This window comes from Rhagoletis pomonella, unplaced genomic scaffold, assembly GCF_013731165.1.
Source record: "Rhagoletis pomonella isolate Grant_MI unplaced genomic scaffold, Rhpom_1.0 Rhpom_scaffold_00004, whole genome shotgun sequence".
NCBI classification, from domain to species: domain Eukaryota; kingdom Metazoa; phylum Arthropoda; class Insecta; order Diptera; family Tephritidae; genus Rhagoletis; species Rhagoletis pomonella.
In genome coordinates, this window is record NW_023458558.1 from 75,798,122 (window position 1) to 75,823,679 (window position 25,558).

At 35.3% G+C, this 25,558-nt stretch overlaps 1 protein-coding gene across 1 annotated transcript in view; it reads right to left on the reverse strand.

Moving 5' to 3' along the window:
• Positions 1–11,556: 11,556 nt before the first annotated feature.
• The window catches only part of LOC118738082, a gene marked incomplete at its 5' end in the record, with an annotated part of 312,005 nt that continues 298,003 nt past the window's right edge, over positions 11,557–25,558 (reverse strand). Inside the window, 1 exon segment of the mRNA XM_036469005.1 lies at positions 11,557–15,255. Within this exon segment, the coding sequence (XP_036324898.1) occupies positions 13,078–15,255 (2,178 nt within the window).

The window sequence follows — 25,558 nt, forward strand, 5'->3', positions numbered from 1 at the left end:
AAGATTCTGTGTACATACTTGCCATGGTTATGGCATTTATACACATTGTGCCATGAACATACAAGTGCATTTGTATTCATACCCTGTGGACAAACGCACTAGTGCCGACGTGGTTCGGTTCTAGAGAACTTAGAAACATGACCAGTGTGCGTTAATTCTCGTATGTATGCTAGCAACTACGAAGTTTAAATAGCTCGCCGCTACATCCCTTTTTCGATACTTTCGAATTAATCCTAAATTCGATGGATCGAGTTCGCTCTGCATACCCTTTTCTATAGTTCAAAACCAGTCCTAAAATCGGCCGACGAAAAACGTAACATGATTTTTGCTCTTCTCTTGGTAGCGATTCTTCATTATTTTCAAAGAAATTTGTTTTCAATTTGAACGAAAAAATCGGCAAACAAATATCTATTTGAAATAAACAAACCCCCGCTGCATCTTTTCGATAGTTCCGAGCTAGTTCTAAACCTTAGATATATATACATAGATTTCTAATTAAAGGTTTTTTTTTTTATTTGGGGACTGACCAAATTCTTTGGAATCAAATTGCGTATCACTGAACAGAAATGCTTAGCAATAAATTACGTAGTTTGATCTATTAGACAATTGTTCTTGCTACTTGCAAAAAAAATATAATTAAAAAAAAAAGTGAACTTAGCAACAACTTTTCACTCTAAGTTTGCGTTATGTAGTTTTACAAAGTAAAATATAATGGTGTTTTAAAATTACCACACTTCGCAGCTTTTGAACTAGTGGGATCTAGTTACTATCCGACTGGTTCATTTTCGCCGATAAAGATCTAGTACGGAACTAGAAATTTGGTTCTCTAGTTCGGAGTTTCCCTGCAGGGTATGTATGTACATTTGTATGTATGCTTGTGATTCTATGTACACGTGAGGGATATAAATGATTCATGTTCACATGATGGGCTGCTTTCATTGCTCACTTGGAGCTGAGGACTTTGAAACACTTCTTTTTTCTTGAGCTTGCTGTCCGTTCATATTTCGCTGTCGCAGTGGAATTTCTCTAGACGAATCTCGTTAGCCGGGAAAATGTCACATTTGTTAATATCGCAGTTTTCGTCTTTCTGAAAATTACCGTTATATGGGAGGTAAGCGTGGTTATTGTCCGATTTTGCCCATTTTCCATCCGTCCTACGCCAGAAAGAAGTGCACGTACCAAGTTTCGTTAAGATATCTCAATTTTTACTCGAGTTATCGTGTGCACAGATGGACGGACGGACGGACAGAAAGTCACCGCTTAATCGATTTCTCTTTTCATTCTGATCATTTATGTATACATTTGTCTATATCTATCTCGATTCGTTTTGCCTGTTACAAACAACCGTTATGTGAACAAAGTTATAATACCCTTGTGCACAAGTGCGCTCGGGTATAAAAATAGTTAGGTGCTGGCAGAGAAAAAACGGATAACAAAAACAGATTGCGCAGGTGAGGGAAAATATGTATAGGCTGATCGCAGCACATTTTGGGCCCATATACCTACATATGTATCTACATACATATTCTAGATACGTACATACATACATATGTACGTATAATACGCGAAAGCTTTTTGTCATATCATCAGACCTGTAATGTTAGTCCGATTTTACAAAATCAGGTATCCAATTAAAGGGTTTGGCCTATAGATGTGCAATAGCTTCATATTTTTTAAAAAGAGTTGCCACCTGATTAATTAAAAAATTAAATTCAAATTAATTTTAAGTTAAATCAATTATTACAATATGAGTATCGATCGAAATGGCTTTGAAAAGGCTTTATTTCTTAATTACACATATGTAGGAGGGTTGCAACCTGTTTCAAAAAGCACTTTCGACTTAAATAAAGGCAGAATTGAAATGTATATCCCGATATGGATATCAGACGAAAGAGGTTGTGGTCGGAAAATATTTTGAAAAATGTTGCCACATGTTTCAAAATTATAATTTAAATAAAGTATGCATGAGTTAAATGAAATATTAAAATCTTACGTGAATCGAAGGTGGTAAGATATCCTTAGTGTAAACATTTAGATTATTTAAGAGGGTTGCCACCTGGTAAAAACGTAAACTCAAATTATTTAATAAGTTAAAGCAATCATTGAAAATATGGGTATCAAATGACATGGGTTTAAAAAGGCTTTATTTCTGAACTGTATTTAGGAGCGTTGTCACGTATTTAAAAAATCAAATTTAACTCAATCCATCAGGCACATGAAATATTTATGTAGGTATCACAATATCAGACACTAGAGATTTGTTTATTTCTTAACTATATTTAGGAGAGTTTCCAGGTATTTCAGAAGTCTTAGCTAACTTATGCACAAATCCGAAGACGAAGATAATGCGAAGATGAGCATGAGCTCAAATAAGAATACTAATACGTAAAGTAATACAAATTTCTGCAGTATGAAAGGAAATAAAAAAGAATCGAAATAATGATACACATCATGCATGGCATATACATACGGTGACCATATTTATGAGAGCCGAATACGGGACAAAAATAATTTTGCAAATTCTTTCCACCACAGCTTACAGATCTGAAAGCCTCCTTCAATGAACCTAGATGTATTAGCCCTAAAACAGTATCCTTTTAGTAAAATCAAAAATTTGTAGGATAATTTTCTCGAGATTTTTACCTCGAAAAATTTGTTTAAAAAATTCGTTAAATTTTAGTATAATAAAGCGCAATATTAAGTCGCTAAGGCTTGCCATTAGTTTTTGGCAATTTTTGTTTTTGTTGACGGTGTTGCGTATTTTTTCGTACAGAGTAAGTGAAATATTGCAGAATTAATTTTTATAGTTTTTTGGCACAAAGTTGGTAATTTGATATTATATGATTTTTGTTAGGAAAAGAGCTTTACTTTCATAAATAATAAATTTTAAATAAGCTAAGGGAAATATCCAAAACTTACTAAAATGTCGAGTGCTAATTTTTATTTTAGTCACTGTATGTTATCCTCGATTCGAATCACAGGCATTCAGATTAGAAAATAATAACTGTTTATGGAGAAAATTACGATCACATACCAACATCACTTAAAACTCGTTCATAGACATGCCATTTTAATGAGCTCTTAAGTGGGCGAAATACCAAATACGGGACATTAAAAGAAATACAGAATATTTAGCGTCCCGTATAAAATAAATAAATTAACAGGACAATGGGTAAAAAAAGAGGACTGTCCCGTATAATACAGGACGGATGGTCACCGTACATATACATATCTATTTCTAAGCTGATGGTACATATGATTGAAGTTCATGTGGATCTGCTTCTCTATTGCTAAGTATTAATATTTTGCAATTCATATTGATTTTTTAAATTCAATTCAATACAATCAAAACGAATATTTCATATACCGTTTTTAACATGAATGTGATCTTAATAATATCACGTATTTTACTTGTAAGTTTAGCGGCTGTGACTCCGGCACAGCCTGCATGTCAAAAAGAAGGTGCTGAACTGATCCTTTTTTATTTATTATTATTACATTCCTTTTATTAGCTCGGGATGTAACTATGTAATATTGATGCGCCTAAAAGATGCAGCGACTTCTATTCTCAACTTACATACCTGATGACAGTACGAATGGCAATTATAATAGGGAGGTTTTAGTTTTTTAAACTATAATTTTATTTATTTTCTTGAGATTGTAGGATCTTCTATACATACATATATATATATATATACATATATATATATACCATAATAAAACTGTAGATTGTTTGAACTCACTAGTCTCCGGAACTACTGAATGGATTTTCATGGGGCTTTAACTGGTATATAGAGAGTGACCTCGGACGTTACCAAAGGTATAAAAAAATTAGATCTGGCAAGGGGGCGTGGCACCTCCCATACGCGTGACATTTTTAATCAGCTATAACTTCTAAACCGTAAGTCACATGACTTTGAAATTTGCTGAGTTGACATACATACATATCCATGGTAGACGCTTATTTATAAAAAGGGCGTGGCTTATCCTATAGGTGTGAAATTTTTAATTACCCATAACTTCGGAATCATACGTCACATGAATTTGGAATTCCGCTCTGCAAAAAATGGTGGCGACAGATGGCGCCGGAGTCGAGATATTTAGAGAACCCGTTGTTATCGTATGACCTGGACCTGGTACTTACTTTGTGATAAGAAGTGCTTCTGCAGAAAAATGGACCCAAAACGTAGATGGCGCCGAAATAACGATATTTAGATGCCCCCATGGGCGTAGCAAGGTAGGAAGCCGCAAAATGGTAGCTCTGAGTATTGCGCAATATTTAAGTATAATGTTATGGGGCGCACTCTACAATAATTTGAGTTAAGAATTTTTTTTTACACCTAAGTTGAGTAAAATGAAAAAAATCAATTTGAAATATGGTATATGGAAATATGGTTTATAAACAATAATTAATTACTAATAAACAATTACTGATGTTTAGTTCACTAGATCGATTCAGTAGATCAATATCTGCAATTTAAAAAAAAAATCGTTAAAATCCTTGCTTTTTTGCGGCAGTTATAAGCGATTTAATCACAAGTTGCTATTAAGAGAGGAAAAAAGAAGCGTTCGAACTCAAAAAGAAAAAAATTCATTATTCGAAAAATTCGCATTTCTGAGCAAAAAGAAAAAATACGTGTCTTCTTAAATTGTTCAAGGAACAATCCCTGTGAGTTTTATCGCAAACTTAAATTTGAGATGGAATGAGCCCTATATATATACTGTATAAAAAATTATACTCCCAACGCGAACAAAATAATTAGTAAATTGATTTAAAAAGTGGATATGTGGATCAACCGGTTCTGTATCAAGTTATTCCCCTAACTTCAAAGCACTTTCATTTAAAAAGGGTAAAAACCTAACTGCAGTCGACATTGAGCAACAATTTATTGAACGGAAACTATAAATAAATTTATAGTTCAATTGTTTATTACTTTGTCTTTAGGTTTGTGTATTTTCTAAGCGTACAACGAAAGTTTTGTATCACAGAACCAATCTGGGATTATTGATAAAACTATAGACCGGTTGGGTGAACAGCCAAGACGTTTACCTCTTAAGTGTGACAAAACAAAATCAAGTAATATATTTAGGATAAATGAATATACCAGCATAAAAAATCTGCATACTCAAAATGTGCAATACGTCCTCATATTTATACATACCTATGTATATAATTTAAGAGAAGATATTTCGCTGCAAAGCAATGATTACAAATTGTTAGTTTACCTTACAAAATTGCGGAGGAATATTACAGAGTATACGGAAAAATGTTTATTTTTTTAAATTTTTTATTTTGAGTGACGTCTGGTCCGGCTATTTTGTTTACTATACAGTAGGGTGGTCCAAAAAAATAAAGTCGGAGTTTTAATGCCGGCACACCCTAGGATTGATCTATATCGAAAAAAATATACCCCTATTTTTTATTTTGAAATCAAAAAATATTTAGGAGTGCTCAAAGCACTCAAAGTTTTCCATGTATTTTATATGGAGAAAAAAACATCTTTTCGTAGAAATAGTGTAGAATTCTTGAAAATCGATATTTTTCGATCGGAAAACTTTACTTATCTTCAGGAGATTCCCAGTAATAATACTCAATTGTTTCTTAAACAATTTTTTCATGGTAACTATATTTGATTGGCCCTCCAAAGCCCTTAGAAATTGCAATGGGGGGCCAATAAAAAATCTTTAATCATAAAAAATGGTTTAATAAACAGTTGGATATTAATACTGGAAGTCTCCTGAAGAGAACCACAGTTTTCCGGTCGAAAAATATTAATTTTCAAGAGTTTTATACCATTTCTACAAAAAATTGATTTTTATCCATATAAAATACATAGAAAACTTTGAGCGCTTTGAGCACTCCCTAAATATTTTTTGATTTCAAAATAAAAAAATATGGGTATATTTTTTGGGTATATAACAGTCCTAGGGGGTGGCGGCATTAAAAATCCGACCTTATTTTTTTACATACATTTTTGGACCACTTTACTATACAGGTATGTAGAGCTATGAATTCAAAAAATACATCAGGGTTTAGTTGAGATATTCGTTTTGGGCCACTATGTTTTGTACATTTCCCAGTACTGCAAAGCTTTTGACTGTCATTCACGTGGGAGTGGCCAGAAGTGGTTCGTGTGCTTGCGGTTCAAATCGCAGCTAGCTACGTCCGGAAATTTATATCCATGAATCCTCTGGGTAGCGACCGAATGCTAGTTTGGGACCGAGGTAAAGTGGGAGGGCGTAACACCCCGCGTGCACCCAATGAAAAAAAAAACATGCCTCGGATGATACCCCCTTCTATTGATGACGATCACTGCAAATATAGGAAGGACTATGATTTTAGGGTATGCACTTGGAATATCCGAACCCTTAATCGGGATGGAGCCTCTGCCCGGCTGGTTGATATCCTAGGGAATATAAAGGCTGGCATCACCGCTATCCACGAAATGTGATGGACGGGGCGAGGAAGGTAAGCGTGGAGCCTTGCGACGTCTACTACAGTTGCCACGTAAAGGGGTGTTTCGGTGTTGGATTTGTGGTGGGAGAGAAACCGGCGTTCACTCTAGTGGAAGAGAGTCTAGCCACAATCCGCATCAAAGCGAGATTCTTCAACATCTCATTCATATGTGTCAATGCCCCGATGGAAGAGAAGGACGAGGCATCCAAGGCTCTCTTAGCTTAGAGCGTACATGCCAAGGTGGGCAACGAAGGGATCTTTGGCGCCAGTGTCGGAACAATCAACCTCCACATAGAAACGGCGGGCTTAGGGTGATCGACTTCACCAGGGTCCGAAACTTGGCAGTATGTATTACTGGGTTCTAGCATAAAAAAATATAACAAGCTACATGGATGTCTCCACACCGAAAAACGGGAAACGAAATCGAGCATGTTGTGATAGACGGAAGGCATACTTCCACGTTTTAGATGTACATACGTACACTCCGAGGGTCAAACATCGACTCGCACTACTATATTGATGCATCCAATATACGACCGATCCTCGGAGCAGCAAAAAAGGGCCCCCAACAATGCAAGGAAAGTTCAACGTCGAAAAGCTGCAATCACAGACGGCCAATGGTTTTAGCTTTCGCTCGACCTTCACACCTGCTGTGAGAGAGCACTCTTCAACAAATGGACTTGCGCGAGCTGTAGAACCACATTTCCCGCTCATTACTGGTACGATGAGGAGTGTGAGAAAATGCTTGAAATGCTGGACGACAGAAAAAAACACACGTAATTTTTAACAGCGAGTTGAGCGACTTACGGAAGGTTTCAAGACTCTTGTGGGAGCAACCATGGCGACCTAGTGACCGATGTCCAGAACGTACTCAGATTATGTAGGGAACACTTTTCGACCCTTTTGAATGGCAGAATCACAGAAAGAGGTGGAGAAGACGAACCCGAGGTCCAACTCGATGACGAAGGAGTCGATATCCCAGCGCCTGACTATGACAAAAAGTGCCAAAGCTCCTTGAGCTGACGGCCTGTCAGCTGAGCTATCTAATAACGATGGCAAGGAGGTAATAAGGTGCATGCCCGACGACTGGAATTCAAGTGCGCTCTGCCCGATCCACAAGAAAGGCGACCCCGCCATGCGTGCCAACTACCGCGGGATCAACTTTCTAAGCATAGGTTGCAAGGTCTTATCGAATGTATTGTCTACCATAGACCAGGTATTCACAGCACGCCAAATCTTGGAAAAGACCCGCGAGAAAAGGATCGGCACTCACCACCTATTTCTCGACTTTAAATCCGCTTTCGACAGCACTAAAAGGAGTTTCCTATATGCCGCTATGTCTGAATTTGGTATCCCTTAAAACTCATGCGGCTGTGAAAAATGACGTTGAGCAATACCACCAGCTCTGCTCTGTTGCCGTTCGCCACCAGACGGGGTTTCAGACAGGTCGACTCTCTTTCATGTGACTTCTTTAATCTGATGTTGGAGAAGATAATAAGATCTGCAGAACTGAACCGTTTAGGAACAATTTACTACAAGAGCGTACAATTGCTGGCTTATGCCAATGACACTGACATCATCGGTAAGAAAAACTGCGAAGTCTGCCCTGGCTTTTCGAAGTTGGACAAGGAAGCAAAGCGAATGGGTCTGGTGGTAAACGACGACAAGACGAAGTATCTCCTATCATCAAACAAACAGTCAGGACATTCGCACCTTGGCACCCACGTCAATTTTGACAGTTATAATCTCGAGAAAGTAGAGAATTTCGTTTACTTGGGAACCATCATTAACACCGATAAAGTCACTCATTATGCCCGTGCTGATAGATGGCGAATTAAAATACAGCGGTTCAACTGCTCAGCTCTGAAAGTATTCTAGCTTCACTTGGCATTTCCAATTGGAGTCAGTTGGCCAAAATCGCTTTGGCGGTTACAGCGCCAAATAAGAAGAAGAAGAAGAGAATAGATCTATATCTATTATCAGACACACAGTGTTATAATCCCGACGAAATCCTTGACGGTGGTACCGGGAGGGGAACGGTACAAGACGGTAGGAAGTTTAGTTTGGGTTAAACTCTCACACGGACGGGGTTAGGCTTTCGATGCTTCCTCCTCGTAAAATAAACATGCTCAATAAAATGTTAACAATTTAAGTCGACGAATAGTTGTATATCAACTTTTGTGAACTTCTGTTTATTTGTTTTTTGTACAACATATTTACCTCTATTGGTTACAATAATTATAAGCTATAATAAACCATTTTTTAGTAAGTAAGTTATTGGTTTTACTTTTTTTTTTGCATCGAAGGAGATTAGTACTTAACCCAAATATTATCTCACCGCTATTATTCTTGGCTTATGAGCAAGCAAGGTCCTGCTGTTCAGTCGTTCCAACCTAAACTAATATTGTTTTGGATTACAAACCGTTTTTGCATAGCAACATTATTTTTGTATTGGTTAACGCAAAAGTTCATATATGGCGTCGCGAAGCAAGCCAGGCATTTGCTAGTTATTTCATAAATATATAATGCATTATTTCGCGCTGTGACGATGGCGTTAAACATTTTTGTCTTTGGTTCTCTTTCCTTTCTCAATAATAACGACCAATTTCGAAATTATAAGATTTCTTCTTTTTTCTGTTATATCTGGAACACCGATGTGTAAGTAGGTTTGGTGATTAACTTAAGTTTATGCCTGAATTGTCTTCTGCACACAAGGTTAGATAATAGAGAATGGTCGGTTTCCCACCTCAACCTAAGCAATTTGGCATGCATTTTCATTGTGATCTTTTACCAACAGACGTTATAAAAACTAGGGTTTAATATCCCTCTGCACATGTGCTGTCGATTGTAAAAACTCCCAGTGTATGTATTATAATAGTAATTATAATTATTTGTTTATATACATAAGTATATTATGTGCTTTTATTAGAGTCAAACAAAAAACCTGTAACCGATACGATCTGATACCCTACACTACTCAATCATATTATTTTTAAGTGTAACCCTATATTATGAATTCGTCCGCTTGCATTTTGTTATCCCATATTACTAAACGATGTTTGTTGTATGAAATCCGATAGTTAGATTCATAATAGGGGGGTTAACCAGATTAACATTTGGCAACACTGCTTGCGAGGCGAAGAAATTTGGCAAAGCGAACGGTTTGGGGAACACACCTAAAATTTACATTAAGGATCTGTGCCAATTGATAGAAAAGAGGAAATTTTGATGGATCAAAGTAAAAGTTTGGCATTTCTCGAGGTTAATACGAATACCTACACCTGGAATGAATACAGCTTATAAACATGTATACACATAAAATTGCTTGGCGGTAATAAAGAGTGAACATGAAAATTAAATTATTTGTTTTTCTTATTTTTTTGGCCTTTATAACAGTTATATTCAACAATTTATATTGAGCTCGAGGCCGTTTTAAATGAAAATTTTTATTGTGGAAAAGCAACAATAATTTGAAAAAATGGTAGAAGTGATAGCTATTTCGGAAATCACCACATTTCCTCATCAGACTTCTTTCAGTAGGATTCGAACCGACGATCCCACTGGCTCGAGCTCAATATAAATTGTTGAATACATGAAAATTAAAGCTAAAAAAGCACAAAAAAAGTACGTTATTTGCAAGTTACAAAATAAACATAAATTTTAACAATTCCAACAACACACAAAAATAGAGCTTCCGCACAAGCGTGTGTTTTATTTTCCAACTGTCAAAATTTTACTTTGTATTTGGCACAGCAAAATTCAATTTATTTGTACACCATAGCAAATTTTTTCACCCCGGCTCATCACGGAGAAAAAAGTTGCCGATTGGCACAGACCTAAGAGTGCAAAGAACTTTTACAATACGTTTCGCGATTTTTTGCTTTCTGGGTATATATAGTATATACATATGGGCTGATTTACCAAATACATATTGAGTTTTTAACTAACTTACCATTTTTCCACATAAATAAATAAAAAATAGACATATTTTTTCTAATAAAAGTGATTAAAATTTTATTACAATTCAGTTAGCTACTATAAAATATATTCGATTATTTACTTTTAATATTTGCCTTTTTTGTTCAAAGACATTATAAAATTTTCTCTTTAAAAGTTTAATACAGGATTTTAAATCCAGCTGAGAGATATACATACATTTATTTATTTTATGTTTGCCTATACTTATTTGTTGTATGTGTGTATGTATATGCTTGTATTTATGTATAGAATGTATAGTCTCAATAAAATTAATTTAGCTACACACGTACTGACCTCAATCTTGCGTACGTGCATGTTTGCTTCAGGGCGGTATTGATCTTACTTTATTAGTTGTGCATTGAATTTACACCTGTATGTTCGAATTTACCTTGCTACATACATATTCATGTTTCTGAACATATCTAATGTATTCTTAAACAAAATTGATATCGTAGTGTAAAAAAATTCATTTTAATCTTTTTGTACAAATATGCACACATATATAGACAAAACAGTTAAGCAATACAAATTTATACGTATTATATGTACATACAAACATAAATATACTAAATTATTTGTGCAAATACATGTAAATGTTATCAGAGATACAATCAGTTGCTCTCTTAAAATTGCATTTCCAAACGCTAGGAAATCAAATTATGAACGGAATGGTGCAAAGGGATTAATTTACTTATAATCAAATTCAAGGTATGTATTTTAATTGAGGAATTTCTCATATTTTTGTGGAATTTTTCTTCTATGCTAAAAAATGTTTACGAATTTTGGACGATCGTGTTTCACATTTTATGTCGTTAAAATTTTGTTCATCGATTTATCTTACTAACGATGTTTCGTTAATCTATGTACGTTTTATTCATATGCACGGAGAACAGAGATAAATACATACATATATATAGGTTATAGATATAGAAGACTTTCGGACGCCAGTACAGTGGATTTTATTTGCGCAGCATTATTTTTGCTCCTAAAATTGTCAAGACAAACCAAAAAAGCGATTGAAAAAATAAATTTGTAAAACGGCAAAAATAAATGCAAAATTACTTTTTTAGGGCAAAATATAAAGCAAAGAAAAATTTTATTTAACTCAATTAAATGAAATCCTTTGCTTTAAAAAATAAACCAACTTAAAGAATCATGACGATTTTGAGAATTATATGTATTTTTACATGTAATGTCGGTTGGGTATCGTTACCTAAATGCATAATGACACAAAAACAATTACTTGATGACCTCTATATTAGTTACAAATGATAAATGCAAGTGGTTGTTTGTTAATAAAAACATTATTATCTGTTTTATGGAAAAGTAAAAGTAAATAAAACTGCATAAATTATCGGCGACTACATTCAGGGCAAATGTATGTAGTACATATATATGAACATGCATTTCAATATGAATATCGATATGTTTGTGTAACGCATTGTTGAACAAGAACATTTTCAAAGTTTTTCTTGCTACAAAAATTTAGACTATTATTAATAATAGTGAATCCAAAAAAAAATATATCCACTTTACGGAGATCGCTTCATCAATCATTAGATATTCAGACCTCATTGCACTTTTTGAGTTTTGTATTTGTACTTACCACCCCATTAGGTCACTTACATAATTGGCGTACACATCGATATAATTTATACTTATTCTGCCTTCGGAATTATTAAATATCGGTTCTTTTGTTGGGCAAACTTTCATTTAAATACCCCCGATTTGAGGGATAAAATTGGTACCATTGGAATGCTGGAGGCCTCCTTTTTAGAAATACTCACTTTTATATGCCGGATCCGTTTTTACGATACGATACTTAGTATTAACGCTTTTTCCGAAAGAGCTGTATGTTTTACCTTTTTAGGAAATTTTCATAATTTATACCATCCGGTTACACTAGCATTAGTGTGTTCGCGCGGAACTTCTTTCGGACACGCTCCAAAAAAATAACCCTCATAACTTTGGCTACGCTGGCCCAGGGTCTCCCCAAAAACACCAGTAAAAACATTTTCTTTTAGGAGGCATGAAACCAGTCCCTCATAATTGTTAAACTCCCGGCGAATAAAACGAAGAAAATAAAAAGCAAATGTATTTTTTTTACATTGAAATTCGCCTCTAACATTTATGTTTTGTGTTTGCTTTTAAAATCTGGTAACACATTCTTTTTACTTCAATGTGCGTGCCACCATTTAGGATAATAGTTAAATTAAAAGAATATTGGATAAATAAAATATAAGTGATTCTCTATGGAAAACAAAACAAAAACAATTAAAGTGATTTGACGAATAAATTGTGTTCTTTACTAAGCAAGTAAAAAACATTAAGACTAAATATCTTTAAAACTAGAACGCTTCCGCACCTAAAAGTAGGTATGTATATTTGAAAATTGGAGTACTCCAGCTTTCCATTGGTACCACTTTTAATCCCCGAAACGGATGGCTCTATTTCTAAGTCTGTCTCTTTTTATCATTTTGTTTCCATGCCATTACCTTAATACATACATACATATTTGTATGCACATACATACACGAACTATGTATACTTTTATATATGTAAGTGAGCACGATTTGTGCTTTGTGAAAGGCTGCTGCGTTTTCGTCTACGTGTCGAGAGCAATGTTTTCGTTCATTTTACGTCTATTTACTTGTTGCCTGTTTTCCTTTACGCTTTTGTTTACTTGGTTGTTTGCTCTGTTTACTACTGCCAGCAGTTTCTACTGAGCTGGACATTGTAGTTGTTACCGTAGTTTCAAATGGCAATTGGCCACCTCTGTCATGGCCAACTGCCCCCGCATCCGTAGTCCCTTGAGTTTTACTCGCTTCTGATTTCAATACCACTGCTCGCGGAATGCCACTTTTTATCACATTCGAAATTGTAGTCGTTGTGGTGGTGACAGTCCCGTCGGGATCGGTGGTAGTGGTTGTTATAACACTCTCGCCTGTTTGTTGATCGAATATTTGCTTAAGATCGCCGCCGGCATGAAGAAGTTTATTAAAAAGTGCCTCGCCAGACTCTTCTTGGGACTGCTCAGAACACTTCGGTTTGCTATCGGCCTTGTGTATGGTTTCAACAACAATAGTTTTCTTGCCGCCATCTTCATCTATGACAGTCTTCGTCTCTACAGTGCGTGAAATACCCTGTTTGGGACTTTCGGTGGATGCACCACATCCCTCTTCGTTTTTCAGGCATACTGCTCCTGCCATTGCGTCGTCATCGGCCAGAAGATTCTCAACAGATTTGCGCAGTTGTTTTGTGATCTCTTCAAGCTTGCGTTGTTCTGCTTGCAGTTTTTCGACCGTATGCTCGATGTCCTTGTCTACATATTTTAGTTCGGCAGTGGCCTCGGTAGTAGATTTATCTAACACATTCTCTGCCTCCTTAATGGTAGTATAAGTTTGAGATTTTTGCAATTTCAGCGGGGCTTCCGTGTTGCGATTTTCAATAACTTGACACCCGTCGACCAGTGTTACATTTACAGCCTCTTCATCATCTTCTGCTTCAGCATCGTCATCCGAATCACTCGAATCTAAGGAATCTTCTTCCTCCTCCTCGTCATCATCATCCTCATCCGCATCGCTTTCATCGTCGTCTAAGCCTCCAGCCAATTTTTCAATTGTGTTCCTATTACTGTCTTTTATTAGTTCCTCCAGTAGGCGCTCATTTCCATTATTATCACCCACGCCTCTTGGTGCCAAACGCGTACCGCCTCTGATCACTGTACCACGCGCTACCGCATAATCGACCTCGTCGTCTTCATCCTCATCAGAATCGCCGTAGGCCATCTCTTGCTGCTCATCATCATCTTCTTCAAGACTTTTCTGTAAATTCAATTTAACACGTTCATTCTCTAATAGCTCCACCAACACGTTTTTCATTTTCGCATTCAGTGAAAGTTCCTGTGGCGGCTGGTGTAGCAACTGTAAATTTTTTTGTTTTTCCTGTGTAGGTAAAACAAACGTATCACTACGGAGCACTCCCGCTGAAGCAGCAGCCAATTGTTCAGTCTCAGAGTCATTATCGTGTTCATCTTCAATGCAAGCCGCTTGCTGAATCTCAACTCCCTTTGGCCGCAGTCTTGCCTGCGTTTCGTTGTCGAAAATTGGATATTCGTATTCGATTGTCTTACCCACCACAATGCTTTGTACCTGTCCTTCTCCGGTTATCAGCGGATTTACCACCTCCACAATAGTGTGTGTTGTGGTTTCACTCTTTGTTGGAGATGAAGAATGTGTCGATGTGAGAGTTCTATCTGCCGGGATCATCGGGGCTGTTACAACAACTTCCTTAGCCAATGTCTGATGTATTTTTATTGGCATAGGCTGTATTCGCAACTTCGATGCAGACGCCATGCTATCAATGGATGCGGTACTGAACTTGCCAGAGCCGTCGAAATCATCAAAAGTTGCGAATTCGTCATCGGTGCGTAGAAATAGTTTTTCATTATTTGCATGAACGGTCACTATGGAGGCGGCATCTTCCTCTTCGTCGTAATCGTCATCATCACCATTATCATCATTTGCTTTATCTACCTTGTCACCGTCTTTATCGTCGTCATACTCGTCGACCGTGTCCAGCAACATTGTTTCCCTTAACAGCTCTGGTGGCTCTTCATCCTCTAACGTCTCATCGGCAACTACAACAATTGCTTGTGTTGCTGCTGCCGCCACTGTTTTTGCGTCTTTGGCACTTGCTCCGTAAGTTGATGATGTAAGCGGACTGCTGCTTTTAACATTTCTGCTATCGCTTCCATCGTCATCGTCACTTTCTGGATCTTGCAACTCTAATGAGATTATCTTCTCCTGGCAAGTTTCCACCTGAATTGATTGGTAAGTAGATGGAAATAATCGAATTCTCTTTAAATATTTTTTAAATTGCTTTTATTTTCTCATTTTAGCCCGATAAAATTTGTTGTGTAGTTAAAGTAGTTAGTTCACAAAGATAAGATTTTTAAGATAGTAAGGTGGGAAAGGGGTGTGTATAATCGATAGTAATGATATTAGCAAAGTGAAAGCAAAGCGTTAGATATACTTAAACAGAGGCCAAACGCTATTTACCGAACAAATCACTACTTTTTAAGCATATTTACAAATGTGCGTATTATATATCGTCACCTGAAATGCAAAAAGACGTAACAAACATCATCGTTGAAATGCAAAAAGTCATAACTAATAAAAAATTCAAAATTGACTTTTTGATTTATATGATGGATTTCATCGAACCACAACTCCCCACATCATTTTATGAAACAAAAATTTAATATTAGTTACGACTTTTTACATTTCATTAACGACGTTGTTACGCCTTTTTGCATTTCAGGTGACGATATGTATGTGTGTGTATGTATTTATGTACTAGTGTATAGAGTCAGACCGATTCCCAATTTTTGGCCGATGCCGATGCCGATTAATCGGCCTTAGGACAAAGACGCGGCCGATGTCGATGCCAATTCCTTAAAAAAAATTACATACCTGAAAATAATTCATTCAAGAAAAATTTGTTTGATAAACTTTTATAATAAAAAATAAAACATAAAAAAATTACATTACAAAACAAATAATCTTCATGAATCTATTCATTTATTTATGTAGCTTCTGCAGACTATACAGGTGTTGTATTGAATACAATTTGTTAATAAACAGTAACCGTAAATTTTTAATGAAAAAGGCATTTTCGTAACGTAAACGATTTAACAATCCAGTAAAAAGAACCCGAAGAATTTAGGAATTTAGGTATTAATTCAAGGATAATCGTAACAATAACTCTACTAGTGTGTTTATATTGTTTAAGTAAAAACTCGATAACGGAGAATGGGTGCACTAGCTGCAAGCTACTTTAATTGACGGGCACAGTTGCATTTAAAATTGGGAACTTATAGTAAGTAATATTGCAAATCATAAATAATGGGAGCATGCAACTGTGGCAGCTTTATTTTCATAAATACAAACCAAAACGAGTTTTAAAATAACATCGGAATGGAATAATAACTCTTTGGAAACGAAAAACGGTTAACATCAGTTGAACACACTCTCGCAACGAAACGATACTATTGTATGTGTATAATAGGGATGTTACGAATATTTGTAATCACATTCGATTAAGCGAATGATCCACCACATTTTGAACATTCGCATCGACATTCGCAAGTTCTGCTAAAAGTCTTTTAAGCAAACAAGAAGGAATTTTATATTCCTCGAGCGAAAATGAGACATTAAGGCTCAATTGAAGGCATGTCTTGAAGAAAACCGAGCCTGTTCTTTTGCAAAAAACTCAAGCTACTAACTATGAAAATCGACGAATAACTAAAGAAGCTGTGAATGGTCAAATGAAAATGTGCAATCATTTTTTGTACGAAATACTTTTTTGTCCACGAAATAATGTTACGCCATTTCGTACTTGGCCGTACTCGTACTACATGGTGGATGAGTTTGAAGACCGAATTAAGTAGGGTGGGGCTAAAATTTATTTACGGCGTATTATTATTCGTTAATCCTTACATATGATACATACAATTTGAAAGTCATGATTTTTGTTTTGACCGTTATAAAATTTTGCTTACAAATGTTTACAAAGTTTCCTAACAAAAACTAAAAACATTTGCCAAGGTTTAATTGTAATCTTACGTGAAAAAAACGTCAATAACTTTATAAGTTCAGGAGGTTTGACATGGGGGGACAAAACTACATCAAGTGCCATTAAAACATATTAAATTTCCTACTGACTTATAGGCAATTTTGACCACTTTGTGAAAAATTTCATGAAAATGTTAAACTTTAGGGCCTTTCAGCCACGTCTTTCTGTTGTCCGATTTTAAAAATTTTTGGCACGGCAAACCAAAGGAACATTCGTTCCTTGTTGCTTTGTAGTTTAACAGAATATATTTCCATGCAACTAAGGCGGAGTCTAATGTACATATATTAAATAATTTTTAACTTGCTTCCGTTCTATTTATTGTGCTAATGTATTTATACCCACAGATAAATAAGTATGTATGTATACACATGTAAATAAGTATATGTTTAGTATATCCACAGGGTAACTACATTAGGGTGTTCAAGAAATTTTTAAGAGAAATTTAATATGAATACCCTCTAACTATTTTTGGGTATGCAGTTACATGATCTATGAAATTCTAGTAAAACAAGTGCAAGTTTTAAGTTGCTGAACACTGAAATTGCTTTTTAATATTTTATTTTTTGCAGACGGCCGTAGGATCTCTTTGACATGAGGTTTAACATTTAGCTTAGAATTTTTTATGCAAGTATAGTATCTAATGTAAAGTAATGGTTTTCTACCAAAAAATGTTACTTCCTCATTACCCGCTTCGCTCAAACAGGAAAAAGGAGGCAACGGGAAGGCACAAGAAACACCAAGAGTTCATTTATGGTGGGAAACCAAATTTGCTTATTTTGGAGGATGAGGCAAAGCTAGTGTACCTACAATTGACATTTTTACGTAAGTACACCCCGCTTCGCTTGAATAGGCGCTTTATTTTTCTTCACGAACCGGGCTTATAATAATTCATTGTAATGAAGAAGAGCAAGAATGGATCAAGCAGGAACACTTTTACCTCTAGAAAATACGAAAATTGTGGTGTCGAGGATCCATGGCTTTGAAGGCCATCTATTTGGAGTGAAATTAAAATAAATGGGGATAACTTTGGCTGTCAAAGTCGGCGAACAGCATCGAGAGAAAAAATATTAACAGGAATATTCTGACTGTTACCGAACATATCGAACCCTATTTGCGATTTTAAAAGGTAAATTTTACACGAGAGGTTTTTTTTAATTCTCCCTTAAACAGTGTAAAAATTTGATTGGATTTAAATGGACAACAACATTATTGGATGCTAGCTTTCCAATGGACTATTTATTTTTTGCATGGCTTATTTTCTAAAGGTAAGATGGTGCTTAAAATAATTTTCCTCAACATGCTGAGAGGAAAGTTATGAAAGAATTGGCGCTTGCGATAGTTCTTAGTTTATATAATCTGGAAATTTATAAACGAAGGAGTGCGGGTACTTTAAGGATTGTTGGAAGAAACTGAATTTTAAGTAAATTAAATATAAACAGTGTCAATCAGCAGAATAAGCTCAACATATTTTCAACTTTAACTGTTCGGTGAATTTACTAGATTGTTTTTAGTTACTTTTCTTCGTGGATGCAGTGTTAACGCTCATTCAATTCTCTAAAACAAACTAAAACGACAACATTTGCGCTATTTTTTGGTATTTTTTGACGTTTTTTTTTAAGAATGAGAAAAAGTATAATTTAACCAGAATAGGTTCAGTGCCAAAATCTTCAGACTAGGGAGATTTTTGGCAAGCTTTGAAATCGGTTATTATATATCTCGACTAGTCGTGTGTTTTAAACGCAGTTATTGGAGAAAAAAATTGCTAAACGAAAACTTTTAGGCTAGAGATTAAAATTAAATACTGCAAGTTTATAAAAAGAAGGATGAAGTGTAAAAGTTATGGTAGAATCAAAATCACATAAGCAATTTGAAAGGTGTAAAACGGCAAAATTAACACCCTTATTCCAGAACCCGAATTTTCGTAGTTCGTAATTCGTAGGTACGTTACGAAAGACGAAATATCGACATGCTGCAACCCTTGCCGAAAAATGTGCAGCATTGCCAGCTATCAGTTGTTTTTCGAAGTCAGCTGTATAAAGGAAAACAAAGATTCTTCCAAGCCATTGAAAACATGCACTTTGTTGGGTCCTCCACCTGTTGCGCTTGCTTCTGCCTTCGGCCGCGCTTAGGGATTATATCCCTTACTAAGTAGAATTCTCCTTTATGTTTTGCCCGAGAAGACGGGCATCCGCATGTCAAAGGCATACAAGATTTATTGTGCATATAACTCCGGCTACGCCATCCACTTTGTCTTTGCGCAGAACCTTCATCGAAATTTACAAAAAAAATAGCTCGGAAATTTGGAACCTTTGTTTTAAATTATAGTCCCGTGTAGTCAAGAGTATGTTAAATTTTTTAGATTCGAGTGATGCGTTTGGTTACAACAACCCAAAATCATTGTACAAATAACTGTACCGTACCCAAGTTTCTCGATAAGAGGCAACAAACATTCTTTTTGTTCGTTCATATAAAGCAGTGGATTAAAATATACGTATATGCGAAAATCAAATGTATCTGTTTAAAAGAACACCACTAATATTTCCTGCAAAAACACATTCGTTTTCATCTCGCTTCCGACACAGAATCGTTTTCGTAAAAAATTACGCAAAAAAGCAGTCAATTTCTTGCTCGTTCGTTTTTAGGCATGCCATTCCATTGCAGCATATCATTTCCACGATTCGTAGCAAAATCCGAATTCGAAAGTGTTGCAGAATAGTGGTGTAGTTCCATATGGCCGTATAAGCTGGTGTTAAGATGGCAATTCGAATTCAGTTGCAATTTTTTGTATACGAGGCAGTATTCCCACTGTGGTGCTATTGGAGCTAGATTTAGCTCCTTATTTTTCAATGTAGCTCCGAAAGCTGGGCTTTAGCTCGTAGATCTTTTTTTTTAGCTCTTTTCAAAATTTCTAGCACTTCTTTAGCTCGAGAAAGTTTTAGTTGTATTTGGTAATATATTAAAATTACAAATCTGTAAGTGCATTGTACAAGTGTTGACTAAAATTTATTTGGCTTTGGCGATCTCAGGTTACTTCGTACCTTCATATTATTCTATTTCGATTAATACTTAGAAAACTTTCATTCCTAATGCAAATGGCGCGTAAAAAAGTGTGTCGTGGAAACTGGGTAATTCAAGAATTACTTGGCGAATTACTTAGAGAGCGAATTACGAATCGTGGAAATATCGTATAGAGGACATATTTTCAACATTTGTCGTATATTCTGAAACTTTTTCTTAAATATGCCAGCAAAATAACGCATTTATTAGTACCAGAGCTGTGAAAACGAGAATAATTAAGTTCTTGCAATGGTCACCCCATTTATCGGACCCAAATTTGAAGGCAACTGTATGGCATTTGTTCTTTTGCAAATTTTACTGCGCTGCAATTACGAATACAGTTTTTATAAATTTTGTAAATTAAAAATTGTAAATTGAATTTTATTTGCAAACCCTATATACTCAAATACGGTAAAAAATTAAATGAAATATATATTTTTTTTTTAATTAATTTAAAAATTCCAGCTAAAGACATAAATACAAAAAAATAAATAAAAATAAAAATACATTACAAAAATTTAAAATAAACAAGTAAGAAAGTCTAAGTTCGGGCGGAGCCGAACATTAAATACCCGGCGCAAGTACTAAATATATGATTTTCACCTTTTCGAAAGCTTCCGCTACATGGTAAGCTGGGATGTATAAATTTTGAGTAAATAGCGTCCTTATATTTCGAAATATTGAAGTTTCAAGCATTTCTGAAATTTACCGTTATACGAAAAGCGACCTCAATTTTCATTTCAATTCATTTTCAATTCAACGTTTTGCTTTTATGTGGCAAGCACAATAATCCTACCGAGTTTGGTACAAATTGGTAGAACGGTGACCGAGATACATATATGTGATCATAAGTTTTTATTGTTACGTGTACTTCTTTCGGGCGTAGGACGGATGGTGTTGAAAATGTGCAAAATCGGACAATAACCACGTCTACCTCCCATATAACGGTAATTCTCAGAAATACGAAAACTGCGATATTTTAGTAACTACTAAAGATTATTCACTCAAAATTTATATTTACAATAATTTTTAGACGAAAAATAAGAATATAATAAACTTTTGAACAATGGGCGTAGCCCATCGGACAATAACCACGCCCACATTCCATATAAGGGTAATTTAGAGAAATACGAAATCTTCGATAAATCAGTAAATATTAAAGCTAATTTATTAAAAATTTACGCTTGCAACAATTCTTTACCAAGAAATACGTATATGATAAAATTTTGGAAAATGGGCCCACTTATGAACACATATATGTATCTCGGTAAACGTTCTACCAATTTGTACCAAACTCGGTATGGTTATTGTACTTGCCACATAAAAGTAAAACGTTCAAAATTATTGAAATCGGACTAAAATTACGGATTTTCATATAACGGCAAATTTTAGAAATGCTTGAAACTTCAATATTTCGAAACTTAAGGACGCTAATTTAGTCAAAATTGATACACCCCGGCTTACCATGTAGCGGTAGCTTTCGGAAAGGTGAAAAACATATATTTAATATTTGCGCCGGGTATTTAATTTTCGGCTCTGCCCGAACTTAGACTTTCTTACTTGTTTATGTATACATTTGTCTATATCTATCTCAATTCGTTTTGCCTGTTACAAACAACCGTTATGTGAACAAAGTTATAATACCCTTGTGCACAAGTGCGCTCGGGTATAAAAATACTTTGCAGCCGCGCGAGTAAAATGCTTATATTTTTCACGGGGGATGAATTGGCAGTCTATGTTGTCTATGTGATACTACTAGTATTTCTACAGGTGGGGTGCTGAAGCAGGAGCGGACAATTGACATCTCCTATGACACCGCCTGTTAAAAATACCAATCGCTAACATTAAAAAACAAGGATACAACGAGCATTCTAGTTCACAACTAGTGGCTTCCCTGCAAGGTATGTACAGACATAGTGCACACATTATTATCGCACATGTACATATTAAAAACGAAAATTGGAAGCTAAATAGTTTACGAGGCTTTTTATGAACATAAAGTTATTTAGTACATACATATTAGGGTGGTCCAAAAATACATGTGAAAAAGTAAATTCGGAATTTTAATGGCGCCACCCCTAGGATTGTTCTATACGTATTTTTTTATTTAGAAATCAAAAAATATTTGGGGAGTGCTGAAAGCGCTCAAAGTTGTGTATATGGGTGTTTCCAGCGGAAGGTCCACCACGACAAAAAAATAAAAGTTTTATATCTAACGTATTTACGGGCCGATTTGTCTGCTTTTTAAAATATATACTGGCTATGTAAGTAGAATCATCTTTGCATAAAATGGTCTTCCTAGGTGGTGCCAAGGTCGAGATATTTCGAAATACCGTATTTATGGTCTGATTTGGTGCGAATTTGGCGTATGTGGTTGGAACATAATAAATCATAGATTTCCAATAAATTGACCCTGAATTGGCGCTGAAGTCAAAATATAAAGTATATTCTACATAAAATACATGTTTTATTTGCGTTAAAAATTCATTTAAAAGCAATATTAACAAAAATATAACGATGGAAATTTATGTCACGTGACGCCACGTTACGTCACGTTTCACACTTGGGGTTGTAAAAGAGAATTGAAACAATTTGCATTAATTCAAAAAACTCTAAAAACAACTAGAATTGCTCTAAACCATATTAAAATAAGTTTCATGAAAATAGCCATCCACAATTCGCAGAGTTTTGCGATTTTGTAAGAAAAGAAAAAATCAACTTCCATTTTTTGTCACGTAACGACACTCTCTTTAAATGCTTATATTTCAGGACCAAGCAGTTCGATTGATTTCATTTTTCGGTTAAATATAGAGCTAATTATGTGCTATACAATGGCCCAAAAAAGTTAAAGAAAACAGATGGTACTCCTTTTTTGTATCACATTGAAATCGTACGACTGTCACGTGCGCCACCATGGGAATGCCCATATATTTTATATGGGGAAAAAACAACTTTTCGTCGGAATGGTATAAAATTATTGAAAATCAATATTTTTCGATCGGAAAACTCTGGTTCTCTTCAGGAGACTTCCAAAAATATGTTGTAACTGTTTATTTAACAATTTTTTAATACTCAAGATTATTTATTGGGCCCCCATTGCATTTTCTGGGGGTTTTGGAGGACGTATAAAATATAGTTACCATGAAAAAATGATTAAGGAAGCAATTGAGAGAAGAAGATATAGGGGTATATTTTTTCGGTATAGAACAATCCTAGGGTGTGGCGGCATTAAAACTCCGACTTTACCGTTTTTGGACCACTCTAATACATACATATGTGCAGTATTCGTGCACTTTCGCTGAGCGTTAATGCTTGAATGTGCGTGGCTATATCTAAAAATTTTGTATGTAAGTAATTATATACACACATGCATACATATGTTGCTAAACTTTTCTTATATATATTTCTTTTCTACTTTTTGTCATCTCACCAAAGTTCTCTCATCTTACAGAAAGGGAATCTAGTATCTGGCAACTTTGCGTTGCGAATTGGGAGCTACATATGTACGTGCTACAGACTATAGTATCTTTGGCCGGAAAACGGAAGTGTTAGACTTTTCCGTACCGTTATTTCCATTTGCAACATTCTACTAAGTATATCGGTGGCGTTGTCTCATCATATACATCCCAGCAAAAAACACGATTATCACAGAAATTAAAATGGAATCGAATTAGGCGATGGGTATCGCTTACCCTTTCGCTTCAAGAAGGCATTACCTTAACATGGGCATTTCATTCAATATCAAAAAATTGTTACGAATTGTTGCTAGTACTTGCAAGTTTTTACTGGAAATGCATTCAATAACCCAAAATATTTGCAAGAGAGAGCGAATTCGAGAGCGTAACTACCCGAGAGAGCTGCAAATTCTTGCAAGTAAAAATTTTACTAGCAGGAATTTGCAGGAGTCAAAAAGAAAGGTTTATGTTTCAAATTCAAATGTAAACAAACTTTATCAGGTATATTCCGCACGTTACCGAAAATTTTGTAACCGGAAAATTTTATTACCAAAAAATGTTACCAGCTCTTGTCACCGCGATTGTAGGTACGTTGGTAATGCAGTTAAAACATTCAGCAATTCAGCTATGAAGAATTGTGCAAATTCTGGCATTGCATATTTCACGGGGCAATACTTTGTTCCCAGTTTATGAGATGGTAACAAAATTTAAAGGTTACAAGAGTATACACAATGCGAAAAGGGTTTAAAAATTGACAGGAACTTTATTTACCGGTTACAAACTTTTTATTACCAGCGCAGAATATACCTGTAAGAGGATGATTTGATGAACCATAATTAGTATAATGAAAAGATGGATGAAAATTTTAAATCGATTGTATATTTTTTTTCTATTTTTACGACGATAGGAACTATTCCTAATTAAAAAGAAAATTGCGCGTCAAAACGTAACCGTCAGAAAGTGTCAATATGGCTTAAGTTGCAAGTTTTTACTAGTTTTGCGTTCAATAACTTTTTCTGAAAATTTTCTCCTGCTCTCAATTATACTCTCTATTTTTCTTTTACGCTCTCGCTGCAAGCACCTACTGGAAAAGTTATTGAATGGACCTATTATCTTCGCGCGAAGGGAGAACATCTTACATAACAGATTGAAGAGAAACAAATTGACAACGCCTTACAAAGAAGGGAATGCAGAATGCATGGATAAACAGAATTCAAAGAAGCGAACAAAGAATGCCTTGCAGAGAAACTAATGTAGAATGCCTACAAGAATGATAGAATACAAGATTGCGCCTATCAGAGAAGATTTTTAAGAATAACTTTTGTGTGACGTCACACTGGTGCAATTGCGAGAGAGAAATGCCAAAACGCGAGCAAGAATGGAAGAAGAAGAAAAAATGTTGCAAGGAAAACGTAAACAAGTTGCACAAGTGTGACGTCATGCAAACAACGATTCTGTCAAATTCGTTAAGAGAGGAATAGCGGTCCGAGATCGGCGCAACCTTTGTATTCTCTCAATCGTGGAATGTCTAGATATGTATATATATTGAATTGAAAACAGAAAATACAGATTGTCTTAAACGATTAAGATTAACTCTCTGTACATTTAATTTTCTTCGATTTCATTTGTAATTAATATTTTTATATAGCAGTTGTTATACATACATATGTATGTATGTATAAATTTCAACAGAAAGTAGCGGTAGAAACCGAATTTTTGGGCATTCATTCTATATTTCAGCTGACTACGATGAAGTGTTCTACCTTGCATTCTCCATAATGAATCTAAGAAGCGAAATAAATCAAATATTCTAGGTCATTATATTATGAATTACCGGCAATGCCTAAAATAAGCGAAAAAATTTGAAGAAAATAAAAGGCAAACACGTTACCACTAAAAGCGATTACCTATTTTTTGCTGGGATACTCTACTCCGTTCTTACTTTTTTGTCGCTTATCTTTTTGCTGATTACGTT